At 50.0% G+C, this 23,543-nt stretch overlaps 1 protein-coding gene across 4 annotated transcripts in view; it reads left to right on the forward strand.

Annotated features, from left to right (window-relative positions):
• The first annotated feature begins 58 nt into the window (after window positions 1-58).
• The window catches only part of PPP6R2 (protein phosphatase 6 regulatory subunit 2), a 48,077-nt gene continuing 24,592 nt past the window's right edge, over window positions 59-23,543 (forward strand). The window contains exons 1-11 of one of the 4 annotated variants that reach the window (XM_053406478.1): window positions 60-227; window positions 6,587-6,690; window positions 9,052-9,187; window positions 17,013-17,258; window positions 18,276-18,462; window positions 18,602-18,739; window positions 19,800-19,865; window positions 20,809-20,921; window positions 21,863-21,976; window positions 22,526-22,652; window positions 23,309-23,461. In XM_053406478.1, coding sequence (XP_053262453.1) covers window positions 17,032-17,258; window positions 18,276-18,462; window positions 18,602-18,739; window positions 19,800-19,865; window positions 20,809-20,921; window positions 21,863-21,976; window positions 22,526-22,652; window positions 23,309-23,461 — 1,125 coding nt within the window. In that variant the 5' untranslated portion in view covers window positions 60-227; window positions 6,587-6,690; window positions 9,052-9,187; window positions 17,013-17,031. Of the gene's footprint in view, window positions 228-6,586; window positions 6,691-9,051; window positions 9,188-17,012; window positions 17,259-18,275; window positions 18,463-18,601; window positions 18,740-19,799; window positions 19,866-20,808; window positions 20,922-21,862; window positions 21,977-22,525; window positions 22,653-23,308; window positions 23,462-23,543 lie in introns of all 4 variants that reach the window. The other 3 variants (XM_053406477.1, XM_053406480.1, XM_053406479.1) reach the window with 3 other exon arrangements.

Here is a 23,543-nt window from a genome sequence, read left to right on the forward strand (position 1 = left end):
CGCCTTCCGCCCCCCCCCCCCCGAGGCCGGCCGGGTCCTCGCCTCCTGGGGCCGGCCTGGGCGGTTGTGCGCAGGCGCGGCCGGCCCCTCCCCCTCCCGCGCTCTCTCTCGGCGCCGCCATTTTGGAGCTGAGGGGAGGCCGCGGAGAAGCCCGTCCCGGCCGAGGCAGAGAGAGGGAGGCCGGCCGGCCCAGGAGGCGCCCGGGACACCCGCCACCTCCGCCCCAGGTAAGGCCTCCAGGGAGAGCGGCCTCCTCCGCCACCGCCTCCCCCCTCAGGTAGACTGCGCCTGGGCCTGGAGGCGCCACCGAGCGGCTCTCCGGGGGCGCGTCCCGGGGAAGAGCTCCGCCTCCCGAGCCCCGCGGAGCCGGCGGCGGCGGCGGCCCCTCTGCGCCCCGGGTTGGGCTGGTGGCGGTGGGGTGTCCAGCCTCCGGGGACAGGGCCGGGCCCTGCCAGCTGCACCGGGGGCTCCCACCTGCAGGGCCCCCTCCGGAGAGGGACCTCCCGGGCCCCGGCCTGCTTCTCCTGGGTGTGGGGCTGCCGCGAGCCAGGCTGCGCCCCCAGGGAGAAGAATAGGACAATGTTCAGAGGATATCTTAAAAGACCAAACAACAACAGTAACACAAATCTCCTGGCAGACTTGCGTTGAATCTTGAAGTTGAAGGAAATTATAAATCATTTTTTTCCTGATTTCTAATTGAAAAGAATAATAAAAATGCAGTGCGTGTAGACTGGTGAGGTATAAAAGGCACAGTGAAGTGAGTCAGAAGTTAAAGGGAATGTCAAATGAGGTGGTGTTAGTGCCTGTGGTTTGTTTATGTTGTTTTTCGTTGTGTTTATGTTCTGTGTAAATTGTTCTGTAATAAAGAATCTTAAAAAAAGAAGAAGACGACGACTGCATCCCCGCTTCCTATAGGAAGCAGGTGGAGGTGTGTCAGTGCAGGATCGGGGCTTGGAGGCAGCCAGGGGCCAGGAAGCAGGATGCCCGGAAGATGGAGGGGTGAGGGAGGGCTTCCCCTGCCCATTGAACTTGGTCCCTGGCCTGCTCTGGATGAGGCCCTGCTTACCTTCAAAGGGGCAGCTGCATGGCCTGGGAGGGCAGTTGTTCCTCAACCCACCTTTGCCCTTTGAGCTCCAAGCGGCTTCTGTGACTAAGAGCATCTCTCTCCCCCACGCCAAAGCTATGGCCACTTTGCCAGCCGGAGCTGTTCCTGAACCAGGGCAGCGGAGCCATGGTTCTGCATGCTCTGCCAGTCTCCAGTTCCAGTGGTCCCAAAATCCAGCGCCCCAGAAACTCCATGCCCAGTGCGACTGAACTGGTTGTTTTCCCCTAGATCCCCCCCCCCCCGGGTACTGCTCACCTCCCAATATACCCTTGGGCTCTGTTCATAGGGCACCCGTGGGAGGTGGTCAGGGTGCTTGGTTTGATGTGGCCAGTGCCGGATTCTGCTGGTGTGAGGGCTGCCTGGCACCTCAGGGACACAGCACCTGCTTTGGCTGCCAAGGGGGCTGTGCTGGGTGGACCAAGCCCTGGACGTCTTGGGATGTAGGCACCTGTGAGAAGGCTCACCTTCAGCAGAGGTAGCCCTGCTAAACCTAGGACTAGCCCTACAGATGTAAGAGGCTGTGGAAGTTCATGAACCCAAGCATGATGTGGAGAAAGTGGATAGAGGAGAGTTTTGTCCTCTCAACACTAGAATGGAGCAATAGCTCAGAGTATGAGACTCTGAACCGCAGCATCATGGGTTTGAGCCCCACATCAGGCGGAAGATTCCTGCATTGCAGGGGGATAGACTAGATGATCCTCTTGGTTCCTACCAACTCTTTGATTCTATAATCCTGGACATCCAATAAAGCTAAATAATTGGAAGAGTCTGGACATGCTCCCCTCAGAGAGGCTCACTTGGTGCCTTCATTACAATATCTTTAGGTGCCAGGTAAAAATGTTCCTCTTCAACCAGGCCTTTGGCTGATTAACATTCTATGTCCTTTTAAATTGGTTTGTGAGGGGGTGGTTGTTGGTCTGTTTTTGTTTTGTGATGTATTTTGTGTTCCCGCTTTCTATTTTTATGTTGTGAACCACCCTGTAATATTCACATGAAAGGTGGTATAAAAATTAATAAGTAAATAGATAATCAAAAGATAAAATGATTAATCAGGCAGCACATAGTTAAAACTCTGGAACTCACTCCCACAGGAGGCAATGATGGCCAGTGACCTAGAGGGCTTTGAAAGAGAATTAGGCTAATTCATGGAGGAGGAGGAGGCGGCTCTTAATGTCTGCTAGCCATGGTGGCTGGTGGACGGTATCAGGCTCTTATGCTTGCGACCTACTTGCAGGTTTTCCAAAAGGGGGCTCTGCTTGGCCACTGTGAGAACAGGATGCTGAACTAGATGGGCCACTGGCCTGATCCAGCAGGCTCTTTCAATGTTACTACATTCTGGGTCAGACCAAAGGGAGCCCATCTAGTCCAGCACCCTGTTCTCACCGTGGTCAACCATCAAGCAGGAATGCAGTTTTGCAGCAGCTCAGAAGCAGTTGCTTCCTTTTTTTTTAAAAGATATTTATTAAAGTTTCCAATTTTTATACAAACAAAAAGAAAAAAGCAAAAAAGTTTAAAAACACATAAAATTCACAATACTTAGTTTTCAATGACATATTTCCCCGACCTCCTCATACCTCCCCTTCTTGTATTCCAATTCAAATTATTTATTCAGCAAATCCTTATCTCAAAGCATTACAGCTAAAAACCCCTTCCGACATCATTCAACATTCATTAATTTTACAATATTTCTGTAGATAGTCCTTGAATTTCTTCCAATCTTCTTCCGCCAACTCTTCTCCCTGGTCACGGATTCTGCCAGTCATTTCTGCCAATCCCATGCAGTCAATCATCTTCATCTGCCATTCTTCCAAAGTGGTTAAATCTTGCGTCTTCCAGTACTTTGCAATAAGTATTCTTGCTGCTGTTGTAGCATACATAAAGAAAGTTCTATCCTTTTTTTGACACCAACTGGCTGACCATACCCAAGAGAAAGGCCTCTGGTTTCGGGACTTCCGGGTTAGCGCCATCGGCTAATGGCGGATTCCCTCCGAGCTCCGAAGGGCATCTGCTCCGCAGGATCCGGGTTTTGCCGCTGCGGCGACACGGGGACCCTCAGAAATCACAGGCGCTGAAGCCTGTGAACTTGGTGACTCGGCGGGCACCATTTGCGCCCCCCCAACCCGCGAAGGAGCCTTTTTAAAGGCTTCGGAACGGGGGACGGGGTGAGCGGCGCGGTGCTGAGAGTCGACTGCTTCTCCTGCGGAGTGAAGCCGCATGCCATGGTCGGAGAGCGCTGACTTCTTCTTGTGAACAATTGGACTGTAAAAGTAACCCGTGAGTAATACGGAAATTGGATTTGTAAAGAAAATATTTTTTTTGAATTAGGCACGATCGGGGAAGGCGCAAACAGGAAGTCCGTCTCCCCGTCTTATAAATAATCTAAAGCAAGGACTAGCTAACTAAGGTCGAGAGAATTTCTTCTTCTTTATTGCGTAAAAGACATTAATTTCATGATTTGGCGGTATAAGTAATTTCACTGGAGGATAAGAGCTAATTTTGAGAGCTGAAGTGCCACCCCCCCGGACCCGGGAGTGATCCGCGAGAGAGCCTGTTGAGGAGATATAGAAGAGTTTGACAGCTGTCAAATTAGCTGTCAAGAAGGAAAAAGAAAACTTTGTTTCTGCTATCTCTGCTGGATATATTTGCTACAATTTGGTTATATTTTGTTGAAAACAAGGAAGAACTGATACAAACTAACTTGATTTTTGGATTTGAACTGGAAGGAAGATAAAGTAACCAAAATCCCTCTAGAGGGGATTTTGGGACATTACAAGAATGGCTGAAGGAGGAAAAATTCAAGCTAAATTGGACAGAGTGTTTCTTCTCTTGGGAAAGTTACAAGGCCAAATTGATGTTTTGGCTACAAATGTTGCAACTCTGGACTTAACAGTAAACAAATCCATTGAATTTGATAAGGACTTGACTCATGAAGTCCATGCAGCTGGACAAGAAGAGAAACTTGAAAGATTTGAGAGTGTGGAGAAAGAGATATATGTTGTTTCTGAGGAAAAGGAAGGAGGAGATATAATGTTGCAGATGACAAAGGAGAGCCAGAGGCCTGACATGATGGCTACAAAGGAAAATAAGTACTGGATGATGAAAATCTGTTTTGAATTGGAGATTGAAGAATGGAGAGATCTCCTTATGTGGAGATCTGAAGACCTATGGATTACAAATTTGATTAAGGTGAAAGTTGGAGCTTTTGGGACATTTGGACTTAAAAGGAGTAAGAAACAAGATTCGGGCTCCACTTTTAAGTATGGAGGTCTGGCTGGAAGAAATATGGACCCTATCGGGACAGAGCTTCTCCGAGATCTGGTGTTTAATATTAAGGACTACCAAAAAAACCGGCAGAGAGGAATTGAGAGAGAATTAAGAGCCTCGGACGTGAGGTCTCCAGGCTGATAGTAGACTAAGACTGATGGTCATTTGTTGGGGATTGAAACCGGGAAAGGGGGGGTGGGGTTTGGGAATCCAAAGGGTGCAGAATAATAATCTGTTTTTTTTAATTTTGTTTTGTTATTAGTATGAAAATTGGGGAATTCGTGGAAGGGAATTTGGGTCGACTTTAGAAAAAAGTTTTAAGAATGAGCACTGAGGTTTAAATATTGATGTTTATAAGTTAAAATTGGTTTTTTTTATTAAAATGAATTAAATATAAAAAGGTCAAAAATTGGGGACAAGAACTTGTTGAATTAACAATTTGAATTGGAATATAAGAAGGGGAGGTGTGGGGAAGTCAGGGAAATATGTTATTGAAAATAAGGATTGTAAACTTTATGTGTTTTTAACTTTTTTGTTTTTTCCTTTTGGATTTTTTAATGTATAAAGGTGGAAAAACTCAATAAATATCTTTTTTAAAAAAGAAAAAAAAGAACAGTTTCAGGTATGGACCTCCGGAACGAATTAAGTACTTAACCCTGAGGTACCACTGTAAGAGATCGCCAAATGGCACTTTTCTGCCCCAGTTTCTGATACTGCCCCCAACTGAAAAGGAACCTCTGAGGATTCCCTTCTGCCACTGCCTGGGCCCACGGGGGAAGCAAAGCCCAAGGCCCTTCTTGGTCCACCACCAGCTCAGACCTCAGGAGCATCTATGTAACGCTAGGATATTTTGCTGCTGCATGTATGCATCCCCTTACGCTTGTTAACACTGCATCCGATGTATCATTTTAAGGCTCATTCACCCAGTTTGGAGAGATCCTTTTGGAGTGCTTCACAGCCTCTTTTGGTTAAAAACCACCCTGAACAACTTGGTGTCATCAGCAAACTTTGCTAACTCATCTCCAGGAACAGCTAGAAAACACTTTGTCTCATGCTGCAGACTTGGGTTCAAAAAGCAAGCAACACCCAGAAAATCTCACTCACTGTCACCAAGAACGAGACCAGAATGGCTTTCTTAGGGTTGCCATATTTCAAAAAGTGAAGATCAGGACACAAAAGTTGTTGAGTTTTTGTTTTTTAGGTTTTTTTTTTTTAAAAAGCCCCCTACTGATACGGGCTGCTATACACCAAGTTTCCCCAGACATTTTAGCCGCTTTTCTGAAATTCTGCCCAGCCATTTTTGAAGGCATTATTGCTTGGATGTGTGGCAGCCCTAGGTTTTCTTATCTATTGCAAGAGATAAGAATATTTATTCTACTTACACTCCTCCCTCCATACTAAACGTGCCATTAGATATACAAAACCAAACTTCAGAATGGGTAGCTAAACAGGAAGAGAACCCCCCACCATGCAAAAAACTCTCTTTTTTTGTCATAATTTCCAGTCTGCTCTCCCACCCCCATGCTCAATCTGCATTCCTAGAAAAAAAATGATGTAGCAGAATCCAAATAAAGGAGACAAACCTTTATTCTACCAAACCAGCCAGCAAAAATAATTATTTTGCGAAGAAATGAAAGGCAAAGCAAGAAAAGAGGCACTGCTTTACTGCTAGAGCTGTTTCACTTTCGAGAAGCAAAATCACCATTATAAGCCTTTTAGTAATTAGCCAGCCCCCCTGCTCCCCCCCCAAGAGAGAAGCAATCCATTAATCCATTAACTTTACAGTTGGTTTCTTTGCTTGCAAACAAAGGGGAGGGTTGAAAACCAGCTCTGGCTCCCCTCCCCTTGCAAAAGAGCTGTTTGCTTACTTCTGGAAATCGTACAAAAATGGAAAAATGTTTCCCTCCTCTGCGCATCCTGAAAGGGAACAGTCAGTCCTATCAGTAGCAAATCACACGACTGCAAATCTCAACTTGGCCTCTAGGTGCTGCTTCAGAGTTGCAAAAGCCGACTGGCGCCCAGTTAATTTCGAACACTGGTGTCATGTTTTTGCATCTTAAGTGTGTGGTCACAGCCCCCCCCCCCCCCGTTTTAATGGCATCTGATTGTTTTGGTGCATGATAGCATCAGGTAATGCAGATGCTATACAAATGCTATACAGGGCTCCTAATCTCTAGTTTATTTTTGTGAATTTTACACATTTCTTCTACTCACTAGTTCTGCTCACAGCCTACGGCTGTGACCAAGGACTTGGAAAGTGTTGGTGGGGCTGCCATGCAGCTGACGGGGGAGGTCATATTCCTGCATTTCAGTGCTGTGAGGTGAGCCATTGAGATGCCGTTCTGGGTCATGTCCAAGTTTCCCTTGAGAGGAAGTCCCACCCCTCCCCTCCCTTCCTGGGGACAGAAGTGGCCCCCACCTCCGAGCAAGAGGCTCCTGACCCCAGCCCTCGCTTTCCTTCTGACCTTGAGGACCTTGACCAGTCCTTAGGCTGGTACAGTGGTACCTCGGGTTACAGACGCTTCAGGTTACAGACTCCACTAACCCAGAAATAGTACCTTGGGTTAAGAACTTTGCTTCAGGATGAGAATAGAAATTGTGCGGCGGTGGTGGGAGACCCCTTTAGCAAAAGTAGTACCTCAGGTTAAGAACAGTTTCAGGTTAAGAAAGGACCTCTGGAACGAATTAAGTTCTTAACCTGAGGTACCTCGAGTTACGAACTTAATTCATTCCAGAGGTCTGTTCTTAACCTGAAACTGTTCTTAACTAGAGGTGTGCTTTCGCTAATGGGGCCTCTTACTGCCGCTGCGCCGCCGGAGCACGATTTGCATTCTCATCCTGGGGCAAAGTTCTCAACTCGAGGTAACTCTTCCAGGTTAGCAGAGTTTGTAACCTGGGGTGTTTGTAACCTGGGGCGTTTGTAACTTGAGGTACCACTGTAGTTCGTTGCGAATAAGGCTTGAGAGAGCAAAAGGGAAAAGCAAGGGGGTGCATGAAGGAAAATTCAAATCTGCCTGCCTGCCTGCAGATGCAGGCTTCTTGTCTCCTCGCAAGCAAGCAGCACAGCGTCCTGGGGGTTGGAGGGATCCTGAGGTTGGCAGCCTTCCATTCTGGATCCAGCTGGGCTCCGGTCAATATGTTCTTCTGAGCAGCCGGCAGGCCGAGAAGCCAGGAGAGACATTGTTGCCGCCCCGGTTGGGAAGTTGTGGGAGGGGGGACTCCCCACACTGCAATGGCTGCTGGATTGGCCCCATTTCCCTCCCAGGTCATGACAAGCTTTCCTTGGCTGGTGTATGGAGACTTGGCTGGATGTCCACGGCCGGCTGCCTCTTGGGAATGGGCCTTTGGTGGAGCTGGCTGGGGGCAGGCAGAGCCCAGCTCTCTCCCTGAGCTCAGGTCAGGAAGGGACAAGGAGGCTGGCCAGCCTTTGCCCCACTGGCCTTTGGCGGTTTGGGGCGTGCCATTGGAAGTGACACTAGTGTTTATGTGCGCGCGCGCACGCCAGAGTATGTGAAGGGATTGAAATTCTTGTTCTTTGGGAAGGAAGAAGAGGAAGCGAAGGTTACAGGCCACCTCATATTGTGTTGGTAGTCCCAGAGTGTGGTGTTTTGGCAGTGTGTTGAAACTGTTCCCTGTTCAGCATCTCCAGGTCTGTGCCCCCAGGTCACCAGATGTTACTTCGGCCCCCTTTGCTTTGTCTTCATTGCCTGGAAATAGCACCCAGTGCTGAGAAGAAGTCGGTGGCCTTGTGGAGAATCACCTCTCCTGAAGGGCCTCCATTAAAGGCCCCAGGCTGGTTTGAGTTTGATGTGGTTATGGGGCACAGGCGGGTAAGTCCGGCTTCGGATGGGTCCCTGGGGTTCAGCATGTTTGATTTGCGAGGTGGTGCCTTTTCTCTGACTCCAGCTTCAGGCATTCTTCGGTTCGGGTTCAGAGTCCTTCCAAGCCTGGGGAAGGTTTCCTTTTCCCACCTTTTGCTGGGGCTCCCGTCCCTGGTGGGCTGGTGTATCACTCAGACTCAGAATCTGGCCTTTGGGGGCATTTCTTATTGCATCTGTTACACTGTGTTTGCTGCTCTTCCCCCCCACTGAAGAAGCAGGGCCTTAATTCCAGGCTTCCTTCCCCAGCTCTCTGGACTGCTCAAAGGAAAACCCGGTCGAGGTCTGCTCCGAAATAGCGGAAGGGAGAGATGGATTCGGTTGTAGCCAGGCTTGGCCTCACGCAGTAATCCCAAAGAGGGATTTTGGGGACATTTCCTGGATTCCCTTTTGCCTCTTTCATGGAGCAGCAGCCCTTGCTGAATGCACTGTGCTTGTATTCTGGTGGTGTGAGGATTTTTGGAACGAGGGGAAGTGGCCTTTGGGTTTCCTTGACAACCTAGATCTTTCTTTTGAGCGGCGTCAGGAAAACAAATGTGTGTTCTTCTCTTTTCACAGCTGAGTCTGCAAACTGAAGGGGGCTGTAAGGAAAGGCTCCCTCAATCCTTTGCTGAGACTTGGCTCTGAGTAAAAACATACAGTGCAGGATCAGGCTGGGCTTGTGGGAAAGGGCACCCTTGTCCACTTAGCCACCCACCCTGGCCCTCTCGATATCTGGTGCGGTTTCTTACACCCGGATGCCTTCTGCTTTGTTTGTGCTTTTCAGTATTAATGACGTTTTCATTTCCTTCTTTTATTCCTCAGGCAAAAAGAGCAACTAAAGGTAAACTGAGATCAATGGAAGGTGTTCTCGAAGTGGAGACCTCTGTTGAACCAAGAAGCCAGATGTACCTCTGTCTGTGGCGAAGGTCTCGCTTTTGAAACAAGATTTGCACAAGAGGTAGGAGCTGTTGCTGGCTTTTCTTTATCGTTTGGCTTGTGGGCACTAACAAGGAGCAGGCAGGGATGTCCATATTTGGTACAAAGGACCCTCAGAAGTGTGTGAAGGAGGAGCCTGGCGTGGGGTCCACGAGAAGTGCCTTTGGGATGAGGCCAGAAGTCCCTCTTGGTCTGCTTCTGGCATTGACTAGGAAGGTTCCCAGGAAAGCTCCCAAACAGGACTTGAGGAGGAAGGGGTGTGTGTGCTTTTGAACATGGCTTCTTTCTGCAGAGAGGGGTTTTGGCAAGCAGCTGTGACATTCACAGTTTCAAGGCCTTGTCAGATCTTCTGGTCAGCTGCACTTCTGCCTGGAGCCACTAGCACTCTCAGAAACAAAACTCCCTAATGCTGCCAGCTCTGGTAGGCTGCTGGCAAGTTGCTTTTCCCTTCTGAAAAGTCTAGCTCAATATATGGTCAGATCCAAATAGGATCTTACTAGTATGCCTGTGTAGAAATCAGACAACCCTGTTCTGTTTGAGTATGTTTATCCTGGAAAGCTGAGAGGGAAGACGATAGCCATATTCAGACATCTAAAGGGCTGTCACGTGGAAGATAGAGCAAGCTTGTTTTCTCCTGCTCTGATGGATTCAAGTTACATGAAAGGCGATTCCAACTAAACATCAGGAAGAACTTTCTGACAGTTAGAACCGTTTGGCAGTGGAATAGACTCCTTTGGACGGTGGTGGACTCTCCTTCCCTGGAGGTTTTTAAGCAGAGGTTGGATGGCCTTCTGTCATGGGGGCTTTAGCTGAGATTCCTGCATTGTAGGAGGTTGGACTACATGGCCCTTGGGGTCTTTTCCAACTCTATAATTCTATGATTCAGTCTGTTTTGTCCTGAAAGAGTTGCAGCTCTCTTCAGATATAAAAGATCCCATAAAAGAGCAACTAGCCTTCCTCAGCCTCAGAGCCTGCAGGAGAAGCAGCACAGAAGTCAAGGCTGACTCGAAGCTCTGACCAGGGAGCCACTGCTGTTTCTTCAGCTAAGAAGCAGGCCTCAGGCACAAAAAAGTGGATGTTGGTTGGCATCCACGTGTAGCCTTGGCATTGAAAGGAAGCTTGGTGCTGGAGGTATGGATAGAAACTGCCTGGAGAAAATTGTGATCGTTTGATGTTACATTCAGGAAGAATTAAAGTCTTGAGCCTAAGTTAAAAGCTGCTTTGATGGCTTGTCTGTCTCCCTGAGCGCCATTCTCCTGGTGCTTTACATTCACTTCTGTCTATTCAGATCTGAGTTCCTCAAAGGAAGCTGCCACAGCTCCAGACAGCTTTTACCTTTCTTGATGTGGAGTTGCAAACCTGCCAGTGTTGGAGCACCCGTGTTTTGGCAGAAGGCTCAGCACTCAAATTCAGTCCCTGGCAACATCCCTGACACTGCCAGTCAGTGCAGGCGATGGACCGCTGTGGCCTAGCTCCGTGTAAGGCAGCTTCCTCAGAGTATTGCAGGGCAGGGAATGGTGAGGCTACACTGGCCAGGGGTGCCCTCCCTGTGCCCATCTCTCATGGTTGTCTGGGGGTCCTGGCTGGAGTCCCTGGTGGGAACTCAGAAGCGTCACAGTCGTTGGGACGAAGCAGCTTCCTTGTGGCTTTTTCCCTTTTTTTTGTCAGGATGTTTCATGCAGGCATCTGCTTGGACCCGGAGAGCACAGGGTGCTGGACTAGATGAGCCCCTCTGGGCTTGATCCAGCCACAGGGCTCTTCTCAGGTTCTTACCTATACATGCGCACAGCACTCAGTGTTGCGCCAAGAGGCTTTTTGTGACGTGGGAGGTGATGGAGCAAAGGATTTGCATGTGCATGGGAAGGCAGACATCTGGGAAAACTCAGACTGTCTTCCAATTGGATAAAAAAAAAAAAAATTCCTTCCAGTAGCACCTTAAAGACCAACTAAGTTAGTTCTTGGTATGAGCTTTCGTGTGCATGCACACTTCTTCAGATACACTGAAACAGAAGTTGCCAGATCCTTCTATATAGTGAGAAGGTGGGGAGGGGTATTACTCAGAAGGGTGGTGGGAATGGGTGATTGGCAGATAGCTGTGATGAGCCTGTTGACGACTCTTAACGACTGCAATAGGTCTTACAGGAAAAAGCAAGGGGTGAGAAGGTGAAAAATGGCTTTGTCATGTATAATGAGATAAGAATCCAATGTCTTTGTTCAGACCAGGTCTCTCCATAGTTTTAAGTTTGGTAATGAGTTGCAATTCAGCAGCTTCTCTTTCCAGTCTATTTCTGAAATTCCTTTGTAGTAAAACAGCTACTTTGAGATCTTGTATAGAATGTCCTGGGAGATTGAAGTGTTCTCCTATTGGTTTCTCTGTCTTGTGATTCTTGATGTCCGATTTATGTCCGTTTATTCTTTGGCGTAAGGTTTGGCCTGTTTGTCCAATATAGAGAGCTGAAGGACACTGTTGGCATTTGATGGCAAATACAATGTTAGACGATGAGCAATTAAATAGTCCCGAGATGGTATGTGTGATGTTGTTGAGGCCAGTAATGGTGTTGTCCGGGTGTATGTGGCAGCAAAGTTGGCATCTGGGTTTATTGCAGGCTCTGGTGCCAGTGTCCGTGTTACGTCTGGTTGTAGTATTATTGTGGGTTAGGAGTTGTTTAAGATTGGGTGGCTGTCTGTAGGCAATGAAAGGTCTTCCTCCCAGAGCTTGAGAAAGAGAACTATCATTGTCCAGGAGAGGTTGTAGATCTCTGATGATGCGTTGTACTGTTTTAACTTGGGAGCTGTATGTGATGACTAGAGGTGTTCTGTTATTTTCTTTTTTGGGTCTGTCTTGCAGCAAGTTCTCTCTGGGTATCTGTCTGGCTCTGTTGATCTGTTGTCTAACTTCATCTGCTGGGTATTTTAGTTCTAAAAAGGTTTGCTGTAGATCTCTTAGGTGAGAGTCTCTGTCTGTAGAATTGGAACAGATACGGCTGTAACGTAGTGCCTGGCTATATACAATGGACTGTTTGGTATGTTTGGGATGGTAGCTAGAGGCATGTAGATATGTTTGTCGGTCAGTTGGTTTACGGTATAAGGTGGTGTCTATGCGCCCATCCTGTATTTTTATAGTAGTGTCCAAAAAATGTATTTCTTGCATAGATTGATTCATTGTTAGGCTGATTGTGGGGTGAAAATCATTGAATTTCTGGTGGAAGGTGTCCAGGGTCTGTTGACCATGTGTCCAGATGATAAAAATATTGTCAATGTATCGCAGGTACAAGAGAGGTTTGAGTGGGTAGGAGTTTAGGAAACGTTGTTCTAAATCTGCCATGAAGATGTTGGCATACTGTGGGGCCATGCGGGTGCCCATTGCTGTGCCGCTGATCTGAAGGAACAGGTCATCACCGAATTTGAAGTTGTTGTGGGTAAGGACAAATTGGCAGAGTTTGGTGGCAAAGTCCGCTGTGGTTTTATCTGAGATGGTGTTCCTTATAGCTTGTAAACCATCGTTGTGTGGGATGTTGGTATACAGAGATTCCACATCCATAGTAGCTAGTATAGTATTGTTGGGAAGATTATTTAAAGATTGTATTTTCCTCAGAAAATCTGTGGTGTCACGTACATAGCTGGGAGCACTGATGGCATATGGTTTCAGAACAGAGTCCATATAACCGGAGACACCCACTGTAATAGTGCCAATACCTGAAATGATGGGGCGTCCTGGATTTCCTGGTTTGTGTATTTTGGATGTAGCTTAACAGGGACAAAGTCAGGCGGCCCCAGGAAATGTGATCCTTGCACAGCCTCAAAGGGAGCTGCAGGCCGTTGCTGGCGGCTGGTTGAGCATGAGCCAGAAGCCAAGAGGAAAGGCTTTGGGGGGATGTGGGCAGGGCAAGTGCAGGCCAAACCTGGCAGGCACATCTGTCTGACTTGGGAGGGTGGGGGTGCAGGCAGGATGCTGCCCCCCCTTTCCAGCATTGCAGGGGTGGGGGACCTGCTCTTGGGTAAGATCCAACGGCTCTGCTGAGACTCGCAGCTCAACCCCATGCAGGGTTCATCCTGCCAAAGCCCTTTCATTTCAGCTGGCCTCATTCTGCATGCCATTGGGCTTCTTATGCCATAGAAAGCAGAGGGTCTCTTGCCACGCAGACGTGGGGCCAGAGGTTAGGTCAGGGCGGGCCTTGTGCTCCATAGTCCAGTAGCAGAGGAAGGGGAGGTTGAAAGCAGAGCTCCTTTGCAGCCCTTGCTTGCTGACCTTTCTTTTGCAGCCCCATTGCAAAGAGCGGTGGGCCAGTGGGGCTGAGGCTGCTGCCCCTGTGTGTTTTGCAGTGGGGTGTGTGTGTGTGTGTGCTGTAGGGCTGCAGGATGGCCAGAAAGCTCTCGTCGGAGGGGGATATACTGCTGGTGAAACCGCCATCGCTCTCTGCCCTGGCAGAGAGAGAATAAAGCTGAATTGGTGAAGTGCCAATACAGCTTCTTCAAACTGCTTGCTGAGGAGCGCACTGCTGCCCTCACCTCAGCCAAGCAGTTTTGTGGAGCCCCTGACCCACATGAGCCAGCAGCAGGATGGGGGCTCTGTTAAAGTGCCCCCCCCACACCAGCCAAGGCAGAGGGAGCGTGGCCAAGGAGCCCTTGCTGCTCCAGTGTGAGCGGAAGGGGAATTGGGGCTGGTTCCACTGGGGGCAGGAGCCTTTCTGCCCCCTAGCTGAGCAGCCGGCTGGGGCCAGCTGTCTTGGCCACAGCATGCGAGGCGCTGGGGTGAAAGCACCTCAGCTTCCATCCTGAGAGCTGCAGCAGTTTCTCCTGGCATCTCGCTGGCTGGGGCCAGTGCAGCATCATGGTATATCACCAAACTGCAATGTTTGGCTGGCAAACACTACAGTGTTGAAAACCCAACATTGCCCAGCCTTAGTGTCCGGGGTGAACAATGGAGACACTCCTTCAGGTATGGTGGTTGCTTTCCTCGTGAAGAGAAAGAGAGAGAGTCTAATTCGACAATAATTCAAAAGAGAGTGTGTCTTAAACTCTCCCATTTTCTCCTGACATTGAGCGGAAGTTAAACACTGATCTTCCCTCGTTTAGTCCTTAAACATTTTGTCTCCTCCATAATCATCCATCTCTTGAACTCCATTATTCACTTTTGCATCAAATCTTACGGTTGCAATAGGTGAACTGCCTGGGAGCAGCACTCTCTTTAATTTCTCCCATCTCTATATTCCAGTGATGCTCCCTTAATCAAATTTAGAAGACTTTTTCCTTACGCACAGAGGAGATGGAGAAGGGACTTAGATTCATGAAGACAAGGGCTGCTGCCTTCAGGGGACTCCAAAGTGGGGGGCTCAGGCTGCCCTTGGAGAGATGTAAAACACAAAAATGCATACCATAGTAACACAAAAAATACCCCCCCAAAGGCCACAGGTTCTTTAATCAGTCCAAGCCTAGGGAGAAGAGGAATGTTTTTGCCTGCTGCCTAATTTGTAAGGATGATTCCAGGTCAGCCTCTCTGGGAAGAGCATCCCACAAAGGGGGAGCCACCGCAGAAAAGGCCCTTCTCATGTTGCCACCCTGCTTGGGGTATTGCGGTTTTAAAATGCCTGCTCCATCTGTTAACCCCAAGCAGCCAATAAATACGCTGAAATGTAACTGAAAATAAAGACTGTAGCCTCTGTAAACACAGGAAGAGGGTCACCAGAGTGGTGGGGCCAGAACCAAGTCCTGCAGGTCCAGGGGCTCCATTTCCCAGCTCATAGGCAATGTTGCAGGAGCACCTTTAAAGGGGGGGGGTTTGAATTATAGTAATTGGTTATGTTTGTACAGGTTACATATCCTAGTTTGCAAAGAAAAGAAAATATCTGGTGAAAATCCTGAAGAACGTTTCTTCTGCTCAAAGGTGATAGATCTCAAGTCAACTTGACTTGAGCTGAATGGCACCTGGTCCACCGCTGCCCTGCTGCCTAGGATTGTTTTACAACAAGAAATGTGTCCCCTTCCACCCGCAGGCCCCAAAGTCATTTATGTAGGGAAGAAATGTTAAAAGCCACCTGCAACTAAAGATCCCTCAAGGATACATTTCCTGCTGTGAGATTATCTCTACTGAACAACGTGCTCGCTTCGGCAGCACATATACTATCTCTACTGAACAACAAGCAGTTGAGACTCACCTGATGAGTGTCTGCCAAAGAGTCTAAAAGAGTCCTAGCTGGGGGCCAAAAAGCCGTTGGACTAGGAGCCAGGCCTGTCACCCTCAGGAAAGTGTTTCAGGACGAGGAATCCCTGCCGAAAAGCCCTTTCTCGCTTGGCCACCTTGCACACACCCCTTGGAAAAGGTTTTTGCAGCCACCCCGTGAGATGGCAGGGGGCCATCACTAACGTGGTGCCTTTCAGAGTATCCTAAGCTGAGGGAGCCAGCCTACACCAAGGAGTGTCCTGCCTGAATTATGCAGGGGGGAGTGCAAACTGTTTGGACTTCATTTCACTTGGGAAATATTGCAGGAGCCAGCATTTTCTTGATGGTTGCCAGAAGACTGGATGTGCTCCCTTCTTCTGAATCATCCGTTGAATTTGGAGTGGAAATCTACCTGCAGCCATGTTAATAATGACTGCAAGAGGGGGTGGGGGCAGCCCATTCGGGGCCCGGGGGCCACAGAGCAGCTGAACAGTGTTGCAGCACAGAAGGAGAATGCAGCCTGACTGGATGGCTGGCAGCCTGACTCCTCCGGGGAACGTTGGGTTTTGCACAGTCCTTGAAAAAGGCCGTCTGCCACACCAGTGACCTGCGTGTCGGTGGAGGGAGGGAGCGCTTGGTCTTGCTAGGACTGTGTGGGAAACAAAAGAGGAACCTCTAACCTGAGGAGAGCTCAGCTTTACCAGGGGCAGGAGAACATCAGGATTCGGCCCCTGCTGACCGCAGCCTCCCACAAGGGTCTCCTGATGTTTATGGTTGAGGCTTTTGCTTTTAACTTGGTTTTAATTTGTTACGATTTTGCTGTATGGTTTGTTTTTCTATATTGTTGTAAACCGCTGTGATTTATTTCTGTGATACAAGCAGCATATAAATATAGTGGTACCTTGGTTCTCAAATGCCTTGGTACTCAAACAACTTGGAACTCAAACACTGCAAATGCGGAAGTTAATGTTCCGGTTTGCAAACTTTTTCTGGAAGCCGGACATGCTCCGTTTTGAGTGTTACGCTTCCAATTTGATTGCCACTCTTCCGTTTTGAGTGTTACACTGAGGTCTGTCTATTTATTTTGCCTTTTTGTTTTTGCGGCTCTTTTCGTTTTGTTTTTGCGACTGTGTGGAACCCAGTTCAGCTGCTGATTGATTGATTCTGTGACTGCAGCACATCATTTATTGCTTTCATTTTATGGACCAATGGTCTCATTCGACAGCAAAATTCATGTTAAATTGCAGTATTAGGGGTTGTTTTTAAGAGTCTGGAATGGATTAATCTATTTTGCATTACTTTCTATGGGAAAGCGCGCCATGCTTTTGGAAAGCTTTGGCTTTGGAACAGACTTTCGGAATGGATTAAGTTTGAGAACCAAAGTACCACTGTATTTGTAAATAAATAAATAAAATCAACAAGAGAGCTCCGTAGGAAGAGGCTGTTTATAACCCATTTCCCCATAGCCTGGACTCCTGCCCAGTTAGCAGAAGAAGATGGAGTTTCTCCAAGGGGCGGGCTCGTCTGTTCCCCAGTTTCCCCAGAGTGCATCTGTTCCTGTGAGATTCTCGGGCCCTGACCCAGGCCTTCACAGAGCCTTGCAGGGGAAAGGGGACGTGGGGAACTCTTCTGGCGCAGCCTTATGCTGACAGTGCTGCTGCTGCTCTCGCTCTCCGGCTCCCTGCAGGTCGGTGCTCACTCTCACCATGTTCTGGAAATTTGACCTGAACACCACGTCGCATGTTGACAAGCTGCTGGACAAGGAGGATGTGACTCTGCTTGAGCTGATGGACGAAGATGACATCCTCCAGGAGTGCAAAGCGCAGAACCACAAGCTGGTGGACTTCCTGTGTCAGCAGCACTGCATGGAGGAGCTGGTCAGCCTCATCACCCATGAGCCCCCACTGGACATGGACGAGAAGGTCCGCTTCAAGTAGGTACCTGGCCCTGGAAGTCCTGGCAGCGAAGAGGGGGCGTGGCCTTCCTGATAGGGCCCTGTGGCAGAGCGGGGGGAGCCTTTCATTCCTTTGCATGCAAGCTTTATAGAGCGCTTTTCAGTAGTCCCTTCCCAGGTAGTTTGCAATGAAACAAAACAATAATAAAACCCCAAAGCCAGTTGTTTTCACAAAATGACATGCACATAAAAATAATGGAATGATTTGTTGGGTCTCTGGACCGTAATAAAGATTGATTGATTGATTGATTGAAAAAAATAATGGAGGCAGCAAAACAAGCCAGCAGCACATGAAGAGACAGATCTGTGTGTGTATCCAGAGGGTGAGGGCATCTGGCGATGTTAGGGCTGTCTCTGAAGAGGCCCTGTGCAGACAGCAAAGGGGCTCAGAGCCTGAAGGTAGCAGAGTCCCTGGGCCAGAAGGATGTTCCGCTCTGCCAGGGAAGCTGGGATCCTGATGCATCCAGCCAGCGCCAGCTGCTCTCTTTGGAAGGTGCCATGGCAGAGGGGCTTTGGAGCCATGGAGGCTGATGAGGGGATCCGAGGCAGGGATGTTGCCCTGGCAGTCTGGCCACCCCTAGTGTAGCCCTGCTTATCCCAGAGGAATTGCCATTCACATCACCCATCATGAGAACTTCCAAGAGGCAAGTTCCATTTTGTGAACCGGGATTTATGCTGGCAGACAAACCGCTTCCTCCATCAACTCCCGTCAGGCGAAGGAGAGTCTTTTTCCTGTGAGCTCTTTTGCCACGGCAAACAGGTCCGTCCTGGAGGCCCATGTGAGACCTTCTGCTCTGGTCGAAGCTCCATGCGGGCTGCATGTCCAGCTGCCCCTAGTTTGAGATGGCTGTCTTTCCAATTCAGGGCAGAGGTGGTTGGGGTGTGTCTGAAGCCTGCTGCTGGCATCCCTGGTGGGTCTCTGCATGGCTGCCTTTGGGCTCTGGGCACCAGCGGCAGCAGCTTCCCAAGCTCTTGGCTTTGGCTCTGTCCCTGCAGGTACCCCAACACAGCCTGTGAACTGCTGACGTCTGATGTGCCGCAGATCAACGACAGGCTCGGAGGGGACGAGGCCTTGCTGAACATCCTCTACGACTTCCTGGACCATGAGCCACCCTTGAACCCTTTGCTGGCCAGTTTCTTCAGCAAGACCATCGGCAACCTCATCGCCAGGAAGACAGAGCAGGTCAGACAAAGTCCCCCCCCGCCCCCGGCTCAGCCTGCCTCCTTTGGGTCTTGACTGTTTTTTGGGTGGCAGCTGAGGGTTAATTCACAAGGCTGTCTCTAGCTAGCTAGCTCTCTGATCTCTCTATTTTTTTCTTTAGGTAATTTCATTTTTGCGGAAGAAAGCCAAATTCCTCGACTTGGTACTGAAGCATATCGATACGTCTGCCATGATGGACCTCCTCTTGCGACTCATCAGCTGCGTGGAGCCGGCTCCGCTGAGGCAGGAAGTACTAAACGTGAGGGCTGCTCTTGGGCTCAGAGGGTTGTAGAAGTGTGGAGTTGGGAGGGACCCCAGAGGGTCATCCAGGGCAGGAATTGAGGCTCCAGTGTTCCTGGGCTCCTTTGCTTTCTCTCTGCTGTCAGGCTTGGCCTTGACCTTGTAGGGAGCTGAGAAGAGCAGCTCCGCAAGGCTGTTCTCCGCTGGCTCCTTCGGATGCCGGAGGCTCCATCCGCGTCCCTTTGCCAAGGCCAGGCTGGCCTGGAAGCAGAACGGCCATGTGACCTGCGCTCTTTATTTATGGAAGTGTTTGGGTGCTGCCAGTTCATACCGTCTTAGCAACGTGCAGCAGGATAGACAAATTATGAACGACTATAAATACACATCAAAAGGAGTCAAGTGAAGGGCTGGTCAGGAGATTCAAATGGTTGCCCAGGCCTCTCTTCATAAAAAGGCCTTGAAGTGAGGCTGCCTGCCAGCTCTCTGCTGGGGAAGGGCTCTTCTTCTGCACTTGCTGTTTCCAGGTTTGGTCTCTTTAAGAAATGGAGACCATGATCTCAGAGGAAACACCTCAGTTCGCTCCTCTTGGGCATTGTACAGTCGTACCTCGGAGGTCGAACGCCTTGCGTGTCGAAAGTTTTGGCTCCCAAATGCCACAAACTTGGAAGTGAGTGTTCCTCTTTGTGAACATTCTTTGGAACCTGGACGTCCGTTGTGGCTTCCATGGCTCCCATTTGGCTGCAGGAGCTTCCTGCAGCCAATCGGAAGCTGTGTCCTGGTTCCCGAATGTTTTGGAAGTCGAACAGACTTCCAGAACGGATCCCATTCGAGTTTCGAGGTACAACTGTATTCCACTGCCCCCGTCCCCCCATGGCTTCTGAAGGGACTGACGTGGCCAGAGGCCTGAACCTGCTATTTTCAGTGGTGGAAAGTGGAGCTTCACCTGGAGGGCAGAGAGAAGCCAGCTCCAGACTGGCAGGGCCATGAAGGGAAGTCCCCCAGCCTCCTGGGCCTGGCGGTGGGCCACGCAAGGGCGACTTTCTCACTGGCGCTGCTTCCTCTTCTCTCCTTCCCCGCAGTGGCTGAATGAAGCACAGATCATCCAGCGGCTCGTGGAGCTGATCCGTCCCGACCAGGATGAGGATGTGAGTGCAGCCTCCTGTCCGCGGGGCTCTCCAGCTCTGTCTCTGAGAGCATCTTAGCAGAAACCTTTCCTTTGTTCTGCTTAAGCTCTTTTGCAGGGAGAACCTACCGAGACATTTTGCCAGTGAGCAGTGGGAGAGGGTGGGCAGGAAGCTCTGGGCAGTGCCAGGGTAGAATGGGCAGCTGTGGGGTCGATGCTTAATTGTGGAAAGGAAAAAAGGGCCTGAAAGGAAGAGAGCGGCTGCCTCCTGGGTCCCAGGTGGGGCCAGCCAGCACTGCCATTGTTGCTCATCAGTGCTGAAAGGATGAGGGGCCAAGCAGTGTTCTGCTTGCCCCCTGCACCCCCCCCCCCGTGCAGTCTGGTCTGCTTCCCCCTTTGGGTGCTAAGTTTCAAAATTTCACACACCCATTAGCATCTCTTGTGGTCCACCCAGCGTTGAGCCTCCCTATGGGAATCCTCTGATTTTGAGGCAGCCCAATCTGGGGTCATGTGCCTGTCCTTATAATAATAATTTATTACTTATACCCCGCCCATCTGGCCGGGCCTTCCCAGCCACTCTGGGTGGCTCCCAACAGAATATGAAAACATGATAAACCATCACACATTAAAAATTTCCCTTAGTGGAGCTTTTAAGCTGGGAGGTCGAGGGAGTGTGTTTATGTGTTAGGGCAGACCCACTCCTGGGCACAGAAGGCAGGCAGGAGTTCTTATCAAGCAGGACATCTGTCTGGACCTCCTCACTTTTAGAGTCATTTCCTGCTGTGCTGCACCATCTTCACAGCTTTAGCCCAGAAGGGAAGCTCAGTCACGAGGGGCCCACTGGCCACCTCCCTCCATTCCCAGGGGTTTGGGGTTCTGTGTTGCTGTCAGCTGCCCGGCCCCCTTTTCTCTGAAGGCTGAGAGGAGACCCCTTTTGCCACCACTGACTCGTCTCCTGTTTGCAGAGGCAGTCCAACGCTTCCCAGACCTTGTGCGACATCATAAGGCTCAGCAGGGACCAGAGCAGCCAGTTCCAAGAGGTGGCTGAGCCCGACCCACTCCTGGCAGCCCTGGAGTCGTAAGTACAGCAGACAGAAGCCGGGGGGGGGGCTGGGAGCACCACTCTCGGCCGCTTTCTTGTGGGTGTTCTTAAAAGGGTGTTGAGGTTTTCCTCAGCTGGACAGAGCAGGCAGGCGTCTCCTTGACTTTGTTTAAAAAAATATTATTTATACCCCGCCCATCTGGCTGATGAGGAGCACAGCTTCCAGGGGACTGGACCTGATTTGGGTCTCCCAGCTCGGTTCCCTTCTCGTGGGGATGTTGTGTTAGAATCAGAGAACTGTAGAGTTGGGAGGGACCCCAAGGGGCATCTAGTCCAATCTCCCACAATGCAGGAATCTCAGCTAAAGCAGTCATGGCAGATGGCCATCCTCCATGTGACAGCCCTTCGGAGATTTTTTTTTTAGAACGTTTATTAATTTTCCAATAAAAAAATCCAATTAACATATCAAATCATAATCCAATAAAAATAAATAAAAATAAATTCAATTATCTTCCAAATTTAATTCTAATTGTGAACGTCAAAGCAACTCCAAGTCTCGGTCCTGCCTCTCACAATATTTCCATATTGCCCTTAGTGTGATGTTGTGGCTGGAGGGTTGGGTTTAGGAGGCCCAGGGTCAAACCCGTACTCAGCCAGGAGCCTCAGGGGGTGAGCCTTGGGCTCGTCCTCCTTTCTCAGCCTGGCCCACCTCGCAGGGGGGTTGTTGAATATCAGCGTCCTCTGCTTAAGAAGGCTGATGACCCAGCTGCAGCCCGGGAGGGGGGGAGGAGGGGGAGCAGTGCCCAGCCAGGCAGCCCCCCCCCCCATTCTCTGGGCAGGGCATACCTGGTTGGAAGCCAGGGTTGGGGAGAGGGCCAAGGCATAGGTGTTTGTTTGGGGGAATTGTTGCTGCATCCTGACTTGTGGATTCGGGGCCCCCTTAAAAATGGCCTCTACCTTTTCCTTGGTGTTTCCAGGCAGGAATGTGTGGAGCAGCTTCTGAAGAACATGTTTGATGGTGAGCAGACGGAGAGCTGCCTTGTGAACGGGACTCAGGCTCTGTTGACGTTGCTGGAGCCGAGGCGCACCAGGTAAGCTGGTTTGGGGGCCAACCAGATGCATCGTAGCAGAGACTTCAGGGTAGAACTTATGACTCTTGGGCGCCTGGCCAGGCGGGTGACAAAGGCTTGCTAAAAATAAATAAACGAAGTACAGGAGAGCCCAACTTATTACTGATTTACTTAGATAATTGCAGCTTTGTGAGAGTGGCAGGAAAATAAGTAAATAAACGGAGAGCTTGTGGGGAGGGAATAGTTGGAAGGAGCCGTCCAAGATCTCACATGACCTGCCCAGAGCCTGGGAAGTAAGATGGAGGAAGCTATTTCTGCCTTGGGTTTTCCTGCTGCTGAAAGGGTTCTTAAGCCCTCCGCCTGGCTTATCATCCCCTGGGAAGGTTGTGTGAGGCCTGTGGGAAGGTCATGGGAGTCCGTGCAAGACCTCACATCTTGTGAGACATGCTGACAGTGGAGGGTCTGCTTCCCTTGGCTCTGGAGGAGCAGGCCCGCTTGTGTAGAGCTCCCAACTCCCGGGGCTTTGCGTGGTCTGAGTCTTGAGCCTGGTTTGCCTCTCTTCCCCCGCAGTGTGGAGGGGCTGGTGGACTCTTTCTCTCAGGGATTTGAAAGGTCTTGCACTGTCAATAGCAGCATCCTGGGTGGCATTGAGCCGCGGCTGAAGGACTTCCACCAGCTGCTGCTGCACCCGCCCAAGGTAGGGAGATTCTCCCCCCCCCCACTTCTCCTCAAACCCTTCTTCAATCTCCCCAGGAGGCTGTGTGTCTAAAGATAAAGATGTACGGTGTGTATCAGTGATGGTGGGATCCGTCAGATCCAGTTAGTACTTTGGTAATCAGAGGGGAAATCCAGGAAGCGTTGGGGGATTGGGAATCTATTTTCTCAGACTTGAGCTCAGTTTGTGGAATTTTTAAGTTTCACCAAGGAGACACTGTAGAGTAAAAGACACAAAACAAAATGGTTTCTGTTATGGGATTGGAAGAGGACAGAATTTTTTGAGGTGCATGGGACTTCATCAGGTGGAAACCTGAAAGTTTGCATACTTCTGCAGCAGCTCAGATCAGTCTTATAAAAACCACTGCCCTCCCTGTTACGCATTTCTTGGGTGAAGGGCTGAGTGCAGGTTCTGTGCAGGCAGGCGGCTGCTTCGTCCCCCCAGAGGGGAGAGAGTGGCTTCTGCCTCCATCCAAAGCACCCTGTTAAGGATTCCTGCAGCTTTGTGCTCTGCTGTTCTGACCACCAGCCCCCTTGCTGTGGGGTGCAGGGCAGGGGGCAGGAGGAGCTGAGGCTCTCTGGGGGGGACGTCATCTTGGTCTGGCCTGAGAAGCCCATTTTGTCTCTCTGCTGGTGCAGGCGGCCTCCATTCTGACGACCATCGGAGTCTTGGAAGAGCCCCTGGGCAACGCTCGCCTCCATGCTGCCCGCTTGGTCGCTGCCCTTCTGCACACCAACACGCCCAGCATCAACCAGGAGCTGTGCCGGCTCAACACCATGGAGCTGCTGCTGGTGAGGAGCACCTTGGGGGGGGGGGAGAGGTCGCTTGGCGGCAGAGGCTTCAGCTTGGCCTCCGGGGCTGTTCGGGGGGAGT

Source organism: Podarcis raffonei, chromosome 10 (genome assembly GCF_027172205.1).
Source record: "Podarcis raffonei isolate rPodRaf1 chromosome 10, rPodRaf1.pri, whole genome shotgun sequence".
Lineage (NCBI taxonomy): Eukaryota > Metazoa > Chordata > Lepidosauria > Squamata > Lacertidae > Podarcis > Podarcis raffonei.